We start from the raw sequence: 9,703 nt of genomic DNA, 5'->3' as shown, positions 1-9,703 counted from the left end.
GGTCTGTTCCACAGTCTGCCCCTGGCCTTGTCTTCACTGATGATATGGAGCTTTTCCATCTTCTCTTTCCACAGATGTAGTCTATCTGATTTCTATGTGTTCCATCTGGTGGGAGCCATGGTAGTGTAAAAAGCACTGCACCAGGTGGAGTGTTGGGTGAGGGTTGAAGAATCAATCATGGTTCCTTTCCAGTTGCACAGCCAGCACACAGTTCTACATTTCTGACTTGGGAGTCATCATCCTGGTTCCAACCAACATTGTACCCTGTTCTTGGATTATTTACTGGGATCCTGTTCAGGGTTGAATTTGTGCTTTTCGCCCAGTAATGGGAACAGGAAGGGCAGAGAGGAAACGTGGATATGGTGTATGTAACTACGGGCTGTACCTAAATCAGACTGTCTTAACTCGGGAACTATATCAGTAAAGTTCAATGAAAACTTTTTTTAAATAGGCTTTATTCAGACTTGTGCAAAAATAAGAGTTATAGAATCGTATCTAATTTATATATTGTACCTCTCAATGCTTTCTAGGTTGTTGATTAACTTTGTTGTTGTTAGGTGCCATTGAGTTGGTACTGACTCATAGTGACCTTATGTGCAACAGAACAAAATATTACCCAGTCCTGTGCCAACCTTACAATTGAAACCCAGCTTGAGCGCATTGGTGTTGCCATATTGCCAATCCATCTCACTGGGGGTCTTCCTTCTTTTTTCTGACCCTCCACCTTACCAAACATGATATCCTCCTCCAGTGACTGGTCCCTCCTGACAATATGTCCTAAGTATGAGAGATGAAGTTTGGCCATCCTGGCCTCCAAGGATCACTCTGGCTGTACTTCTTCCAACACAGATCTGTTTGTTCTTTTGACAGACCATAGTACTTTGAATATTCTCTTCCAACATCATAACTCAAATGCATCGATTCTTTTATGGTCTTCCTTATTCACTGTCCAGCTTTCGCATGCATATGAGGTTATTGAAAATACCATAGCTTGGGTCAGGCGCACCTTAGTCATCAAGCTGACGACTTTGCTCTTCGACACTTTAAACAGGTCTTGTGCTACAGATTTGCCTAATGCGATATGTTATTTGATTTCTTGACTGCTGCTTCCCTGAGTGTTAATGGTTGATCGAAGAAGAATGAAATCCTTGACAACTTCAATATTTTCTCCATTGATAAAAGTGTTTATTAGTCCAGTGGTGAGGATTTTTGTTTTCTTTCCATTGAGATGCAATCCATACCAAAGGCTTTGGTCTTTAGATCTTCATTAGTAAGTATTTTAAGTGCTCTTCACTTTCAGCAAGCAAGGTTGTATCATCTGCATCTCGCATGTTGTTAATGAGTCTTCCTCCAATCCTAATACCATATTTTTCATCATATAATTCAGCTCCTCAGATTATTTGCTCAGCATACAGGTTGAATAAGTATGGTGAAAGAATATAACCCAGTCGCACACCTTTCTTAATTTTAAACCATTCAGTGTTCCAATATTCTTTTTGAACAACTATCTCTTGGTCCATGTAAAGATTCTTCATGAGCACAATGAAGTGTTCCGGAATACTCATACTTCACAATGTTGTCCAAAACTTGTCATGATTTACACAATCAAAAACCTTTGCATAGTCAGTAAAGCTTAACTTTAGCTTGTCCTTTATTCTTATACTAAGGTAGTTCATACAATGTTGCGAGGTTTTGCTGAGTCAGAACTTCTGAGAGAAAAAAATTGCGTATGTTTTTAATAAACTGTTTTTTCTTTTGTAGCTCTGGTATTATGGAGAAAATTTATTTATGCTACATGGAAAATTTCTAACTGTGATTCCATACAAGTGTGAAGTATCATCGTTAGCGGGGGCACTTGGAAAACTCAAGCATAGTCAGGATCCAGGTGGGATCTTACTTACTTGTTTGTTTTATTGAAACAAAGCATTTTATTTGTTTTGGGGTTGATAAGAAGAGATTCCCACTCCGTTTACAGAGCCTGTTCTTGATTTGAAAATTGTCCAATGTTCACGGAACCTTTCTTAACCCTGGAAGCTACTTCAGGAGCAGTCCCCAATGCAAATAATGCTGCCAACTGAGAAGCTACACTGTGTTTTGAATAGCCAGTGTTCTGACTTGAGGGGCAATGAGGGAATCCCCAAGGCAAGATCAGTTAATGCTGCCTCTGCCTTCCTAGATTTGCCAACAGCCCCATTGGTTGTTGGGCATAATTGTGATCTGTTGACCTGAGGTGGTCAGTTCGAAATATGTGGACTTGAACGCTTCTCTTGAACTGTGCATATGAGTGGGGGTGGGTTGTGGGGGGCTTATCCTTCAGTAGATACAAAAATTACAGAAATAGTGCGTTTTGTATTCTCATAGACACTCATGCTGTACCCCATTTTGTAAACTGGGAAACACCTCAGGAGTATGAACTTGAATCATGGAACTCAGAGACGTCAAAGAGAATTGTAAGTGTAAATGCCAAAATAGAACTGTTGGTACCAATATGTTGAAAGTCAGGAAAGTGCGAGATTCTTGTAGTGGTTTTCATATGTAAAACTCTTCCACCTTTGCTCTTGGTGACAGAGGAATTTGAAGCTTAAATCCAGTGAACTCTGGCTTTGTCTAAAAATGACACCCAGAATCTGCGGTTCATTCTAAACCAGGCGTGGCCTAGCTGCATAAATGAACCAAGATGCAGTTAGCAGTAATATTTTTCCGAATACAAAGGTTTTCATTTGTGCCTAAAAGTAAAATAACTAAATTTCTTAAGGTATTTAAATTGAAAGTTGAAATCAGCTCACTTTTCACTTTTACAAATATTACTACTGAAAATAGCTTATGGTTAGAGCAAAAGTATGCTGGTCTCTTTGAGGTGTTTCATTTTATGTTCTTATAAATGAATAATTGATCTTTTGTATTGTTTTGAGATTATAATCAATTTACTTCCTTTCAGTTAAGGACAAGAAACATTGAAATGAATTTACAGCCAGCAATTTCAGCATCCAAACAACTTTTATTAGCCATAAAGGTAAATAAATATTAGATATAGGAAAAATCAACCCAAAAAGTTAAAAGAAATTCCATAGACTTTTCATTCTATCTTGTTTTTAACGATGATTTCCGTAACATTTGTACAGTACCTGAGAGTTGCCAAGGGCCCTAGAGGTGCAGTGGGTTAAGTGCTGGGCTGCTAAACACACTGTCTGTGGTCCAAACCCAGCAGCCACTCTGAGAAAGATTTACAGGAAATCTCCTGTAACGGTTTACAGCTTTGGAAGCCCAGGGAGTAGTTGTGCTCTGCCCTGTAGGCTTGCTATGAGCCAGAACCAGCTGGACAGCAATGTGTTTTTGAGGTTGCAGTTGGCCCAATACTTCGACTGCTTTAACTCAGCAGTCTTGTAAGATCAATGCATGATGGTGACCTCATCGCCCTCTCATTCAGCTGCATCAAACGTGTTTGTTAAACAAAGTCTCCTCAAGACTGAGGTTGTTTTCCTTTTTAATGTTTTTTTTGTTGTTTTCCTTCCAGTTTGTTTTTGTGGAGCAAAATGTACTATCAACTGCAGTTGTTGTTGTTGTTAAGTGCTGTCGAGTCGGTTCCGACCCATAGCAACCCTGTACAGGGTTTCTGAGGGTGTAAATCTTTACGGGAGTAGAAAGCCTCATCTTTCTCCCGCAGAGCGGCTGGGAGTTTCAAACTGCTGACCTTAAGGTTCGCAGCCCGATTCGTAACCACTACGCTACCAGTGCAGTAAGCACGCATAAATGCTGGTAGTAGTTTGAGAAGTGTTTTAGGAGTTTAAAAATTCAGTGACATTTATTAATGTACCAGACTGAACTCTTAATTCTGTCCCTTTAGAATGATACCGAAAAACACATTGAAGTAGAACTCCGTAAATTTTTGGCTATTAAACAGACACCTGACTTTCATACTATTATTGGGGACATTATAACAGGACTTCTGGGAAGATGTAAGGCTGAACCATCATTTTATCCCCGGAATTGTCTGATGCAACTTATCCAAACACACGTGCTTTCCTACAGGTAGTGTACCAAACTTGCAGAACACCTATTTTACAGTTCTAATTTTCATTCTCTGAAAAAGCTCATAAATTGTCTGCAGTTGAGATTGTTTTTGATGTGTTAAACTGATAGAGAATTTTCTTTGTCTTAGCTTATGTCCTGACTTAATGGGAGTCGCCTTAGAAAAGACAGATGTGCAGCTTCTACAACTCTGTCTCCAGCAGTTCCCTGATATTCCTGAATCTATCACCTGCACCTGCTTACAGCTTTTTTTAAGGTATGTTGGAAGCTGATGGTCCTTTTCCTTCACTACATTTTCCATGTACTGCCTTGTGTGATTTCTGAAACTTTGAGTGCTTACAAAGTGGTACTGTTTACACTGAGTTCCAGATGTGATAAGAATTTCTTTCAATTCACATCCTAGCATTGATGATAACAGTCTTCATGAAGCAGATATCAACACGGAATCGGTTTTTGACTATAGCAGTACTATACAAGATGAGAAAATGGAAGAAGCAACTGAAATTATTGAAAATGGCTTCAAGCCTGAAGAAGATAACTACAGTAACTGTGGCAAAGAGTTAAAAGAAAAGCCTCTAAAAACAACTGAGGAGACCACCTCGAGCCCTGTCACGCCAAAAAGGGCAGCTCTGCTGTATCCTTTGAAACCAGGAGTTTTCTGTACACTGGCTCTTGCTGTGAACAGAGTCAAATGCCAGAAAGGAACTAAGAAGGGGTCATTAGATAATTTGAGGGTTTGGTTTTGTTTTTCAATCGTCCTCTTTTCAATTTTTTTTCTTTTCAATTTTCTGCTTGAATATGGTTTATATTCAATGCTGCATTCATATAATGTACTCAAATCTGTTTCATAATTAAGAAGCTACACTAAGGCAGAAGCACTGTCTGAAAAGGAATGTTCGAAATAAATACCAGTGATTGATACAAGAAAGGTATTCCGGATCATCTCGTGATTCGGAGGGTGTTGAACAATAGGCGTTCTTCTAGATGAAGAAATCCTTTTCTAGATTTAGAAAAGTCTCGATGGTCATACCGTTCTAGTAGCATGGCCTTTATTTCTTGAGAGGTGGTTTTCCTTTAGTCCTAGGTAGAAATGCAGTTCTTCACTCGGCGTACAGTGAAGCCTTCCTTGTACCACACCTGAAGGACATCCCAGCGCAACACACCACCGTGAGTGCTCTCCCAGACCCCTTGTTTCTCATCTGGGATTCCATGCCTGACTCTAGCCAACTGCCAAGGCCTTTTCAAGGTCATCTGAGTCCTTCCCCAGAAAGAAAAGACTACTTAGCCCTCAGGGTAAAAAATTGCAATTGTGCCTAGGAGAGGTGACAGGCCCAGGCACATTTCTCATGCCAATCCTAAAGGCCAAGGCAAGCCCGTCTGAGTCCTAAATGAGTAAACAAGAAGGAAGGATTCTCTCTTGTCTGCCTATTGATATTGTTGTTGGGTACTGTCAAGTCGGTTCTGATTGCTAACAGCCCTGTATAGAGTTTCCAAGAGTGGGTCCCACAGCTCCATGCAGGGAGCCAGATAAACTCCCAAGCAGGCGAGCTCCTCTGTAGTGTCAGGTGCTGCACTGTACTGGATTGCATAGATCATGTTTCCCCAGATACCTGCCTGGCACCTGTGTTCAACACATAGTTAAATGGAACCGTCTCTGTTCACTTTATAAAAAGAGACTTTTTTTTTTTTTTAATGAAAGTGATAAATTGCCTTTTCTCCTACACAGCTGTTTCTCCGGTATCTGCACTTCCTCTACCTGAAGTGTAGTGCGAATGCACCAATGACTCTTCCAGGAGTACATCCTCCAACCCTGAACCAGGTAAGAGGATGGGGACCTGCACTTGGAGCTCCTGCTGGGAAAGCCATTTAGAGGGTGGTGTGGTGTTGAACCTGGAGTTTCAGTAACTGGAATCTGTCTGTGTGTTCCCTAGTCCAGATGGCTGTCCTCCCTCGCCGTACACTCAGACCACTGGGCTGGGAGCTAGAAGGCATCTCTCTTTGGTAGATAGTGTTTTGAAACTATATAGGACTTAGAGTCATCTAAATTTCTGATTTAATTGTGTCGAACATTTAATTTGACTGTTTCCCATTTTTAAATTCAAGTGTTAAAAATATTATGAGTCTATTTTTATAGTTGACTGTTGCACAAATAGCAGACGTACAGAGAAAAAGTAAGCTTCGTGCCCTCCGCTCTGCAGTCCTTAGAGCCATCACCTGGCTCAGTGCCAGTTTATGTCTAGGATTTTTCTTTCTGTACACAAACTTATGTTGTTCATCTCTGTTCCTCTTTCTGACACAACTGAGATAGTATATACACTAGCTACAACTTGATAGTGTTTTGGGGTTTTTTTCTCACTCAACTATGATTTGAATAAATTTTGGACTGGTACACATACATCTGTGTAGTTCCTTTTAACCAATGTATACAATTTCATTTTATGTGTTTATCTTCACTGGTAAGTCCCCTCTGTGTAATAGTTAAGTTGGTGCCACTGTTTTGCTATTGTAAACCAGGCTTTGTACCATTCACGTTGTCCATACACGAGAACTTCTGCTAAGTGAATTCCCAGAAGTGAAATGACTAGATCAGAGGGGCATGCAGTGTGAGTTTTGCAGATTGTCTGTCAGGAGGGTTGTGACCTTAGACACTACTATCACCAGGGGCATGGGCTTGTGTCTGTCTTTCCTTCCTTACACCTGCTGTAGACATACTTCAGGGATATTGTGGGCTCGATTCCAGACCACCACAATAAAGCTAATACACAGTAATAGGACTGACATGGATTTTTTTTTTTTTTTTGGTTTCTCAGTGCATATAAAAGTTACTTTTATACTTCACTGTGTCTGTAGTATGCAATAGCATTATGAAAAAGTTTGAAGTACTATGTGAATTACCAAAATGTGACAGAGAGACATAAATGAGCACATGCTACTGGGAAAATGGTGCCAGTAAACTTGCTTGACACCACATTGCCACAAACCTTCCTCTTTTATTTTTTTTTTTTAAAAAAAAAAACAGCTAATGCTCTGTAAAGCTCAAGAAGCGAAGTGCAATGTAATGCGATAAGGCCTTGTTAGGACCCAGGTACCTTAGTTTCATTTGTACCTTTAACTAGTGAAAGAAGTCAAGTGGACCATTTTTTCTTAGCCATTTGTATTTCTTTTGTGAACTGCCAATTTTTCTGTTGTGTTTCTTATCTCGTTTTTTTTCTTATTCTGACTTATAAAGAGTTCTTTGTGTATTGATCTTTTTCTATTATACATTACAAATACTTTTCCTTTGCCATTTGTCTTTTTACTCTGTTTATTGTCAAAGACAAGTTCATCATTTTTCTGCTATCAAAACTTACAAAGCTTTTCCTTTATGGCTACTTTTGGCTTATGTTCTGTGTAAGGCCCTCCCATTCTAAGTTGGTAAAAAGAGTCAACCTAGTTTTCTTTGGAGTCCTGTTGTAGCACTGTAGGATAAGCACTGGGCCACAAGGTCCGTTTGAACTGTGAGAACAGTGGTTCAAACCCACCAGCTGCTCCTCAGAAACCCTATACAGCGTTGTTAAGAGTCAGAATCAACTCGACAGCACTTAACAACACCAAGCAACAAGTTTTCTTTGGTACACTGAAGGTTTTTCTTTGTGTGTTTTACTCTGTGATACATACAGAATTGATTTTAGAGTAAGTTTTATTGGGATTCATTGTGTTTTTCATGACAGTGATATTTATGTATTAAACTTGCACCAGTTGAAGATGGAAACTTGCATGGAATGCTTTTATGAATAATAACTTGATTTTCGTTTCCGGAAGCTCATGCACAATTCACAACACACTATTCTTGGAGCACGCTGTTTGGATCCTTGAAAATAAAGGATGGGCACATTCTTTTTTCACTATTATTGCTGTTAAGTGCTGTGGAGTCGGTTCTAGCTCATAGTGACCCTGTATAGGGTTTCCAGAGAATGACTGGTTAGTTTGAACTGCAGACCTTATGGTTCAAACTGACCCTGTGGTCCAGTGCTTATCCTACGATGCCACACCAACTGCAAATAATTCCCAAAAGCCATTGCTTAAAAAAGAAAATACAAGTAAGTACTTGCTCTCCTTTGGATTGAAGACCACCTTGACTTTCTTATTACTGATGAATCCTACGAAAAGGGTCCAGTTAAATGCTCGTCAAATAAGTAGAAAAACAGAAAAGACCCTTTTTATGTTACTTAAACATGCCTCCCATCTCTAAGATGTTCAGACTTTTATTAGGAAAAAATATATAGTTGTTATTGTTGGGTATGATAAAGGACTTAGTAAAGTGAATACCCTAGCATTAAATTTTAAATCTTAACTTTCTTTTCCTATTTTTCTTCAGATTATGGATTGGATATGCCTACTTCTGGATGCGAATTTCACTGTTGTGGTAATGATACCAGAAGCAAAGCGACTACTGATAAGTCTTTACAAGTTTGTGAAAGCCCAGGTATGTGATTGTTTGATATTCTGTGTTCTGTGTGTGCACCCAAGCATATCACCTGTATTACAATTTGGTGTTAACTTTTGTTCTTAAACCAGTTTGCAGTAATCATGGAGAATTGATTTCTATGGAAAACTTACATTAAAGGTTAATTCTGACAACTGTTTTTCTTCAGATAAGCGTTTATTCTGAGCTTAACAAGATCGAAGTAAGTTTTCGGGAGCTACAGAAATTAAACCAAGAGAAGAATAACACAGAATTATACTCAATTGAAGTGCTGGAACTCATCTGAGTCCTCCTGCATAGATGGTTATGAAGCCCTTTTGTGTGACTGCTACCTACTCCTTCAGGCCAGAGAGCTGTTCTCTTTGTGGCTGGTTCTCGATGTCAAGAACATGTCCATGACTACCTGGAACTGATGCTCACTAGGTAGGATTGCCGATTTCTCAAGAACCTGCTTTGTTCGTGGATGTCATTAGGACAAATTCTGGAACTTTTTTTTACGTATGTAACTGAGCTGATTTTAAGTAAACTTATTTGTATATTGATAAAAGTCTAATTTCTTATCATACATTTTGAGTAATTCTTTTAATAAAATATCACCAGTGAAGCTGTGATTCTAGAAAGAAAGTGGTTTTATCAGCGTAAGAAGCTGCCCTGTCATCAGTCTTCAGGGCTGAAGAGGCCAAGTCCCTTTGTGCGGGGAGCACTGATCTGCCCTCTCTCCTGTCTGTCACCTGTTTCCACTCACCACTTGGGCTCCTGGTATGGTGCTGGAGGATAAGCACTGGACTGCAAACCACCAGGTTGGTTGTTCAAACCCACCAAGCCGCTCCTTGGAAACCCTGTTCCGAGTCGCTGTGAGTTGGAATCCACCAAACTACATGTAACAACCGCTCACCTCTTAAGTACCCAGAGGTTAACCATTTTTCTCTTTGTCTTCCTGTACAGCAGTGGGTCACACAGTCTAGGGGGAGTGTGTTCCAGGCCTCACAAGATGTCCGTTTGTGACAGGAAACAACCTCACCACTTTCTCTCACTCATTTTAGTGGAAAATACCTGAGTTTTCCTGCCCTAATGGGTTCTGGCAGGTTTTACTGTATTTAAAAATATTTTTAAAAAAAAAGATAATTTTACAGAAGGATGGACCAGACATTTCCGTTTTAACTGTTTGGGTTTAGGACAAATTAAAAAGGTTTTGTATAAAAGAAATGA

General features: G+C 39.6%; 1 protein-coding gene across 1 annotated transcript in view; it reads left to right on the top strand.

Annotated features, from left to right (window-relative positions):
* The window catches only part of NOL11 (nucleolar protein 11), a 28,243-nt gene extending 19,463 nt beyond the window's left edge, over nucleotides 1-8,780 (top strand). Inside the window, exons 9-18 of the mRNA XM_006833732.1 lie at nucleotides 1,762-1,885; nucleotides 2,362-2,450; nucleotides 2,939-3,013; nucleotides 3,845-4,029; nucleotides 4,160-4,285; nucleotides 4,433-4,663; nucleotides 5,118-5,196; nucleotides 5,756-5,848; nucleotides 8,387-8,494; nucleotides 8,664-8,780. Of these exons, the coding sequence (XP_006833795.1) occupies nucleotides 1,762-1,885; nucleotides 2,362-2,450; nucleotides 2,939-3,013; nucleotides 3,845-4,029; nucleotides 4,160-4,285; nucleotides 4,433-4,663; nucleotides 5,118-5,196; nucleotides 5,756-5,848; nucleotides 8,387-8,494; nucleotides 8,664-8,780 (1,227 nt within the window). The remainder of the gene's footprint in view (nucleotides 1-1,761; nucleotides 1,886-2,361; nucleotides 2,451-2,938; nucleotides 3,014-3,844; nucleotides 4,030-4,159; nucleotides 4,286-4,432; nucleotides 4,664-5,117; nucleotides 5,197-5,755; nucleotides 5,849-8,386; nucleotides 8,495-8,663) is intronic.
* Nucleotides 8,781-9,703: the final 923 nt, after the last annotated feature.

Source organism: Chrysochloris asiatica, unplaced genomic scaffold (assembly GCF_000296735.1).
Source record: "Chrysochloris asiatica unplaced genomic scaffold, ChrAsi1.0 scaffold00007, whole genome shotgun sequence".
NCBI lineage: Eukaryota > Metazoa > Chordata > Mammalia > Afrosoricida > Chrysochloridae > Chrysochloris > Chrysochloris asiatica.
Note: the sequence above shows the minus strand (reverse complement) of the source record. Positions and strands in the feature narration are given on the sequence as shown.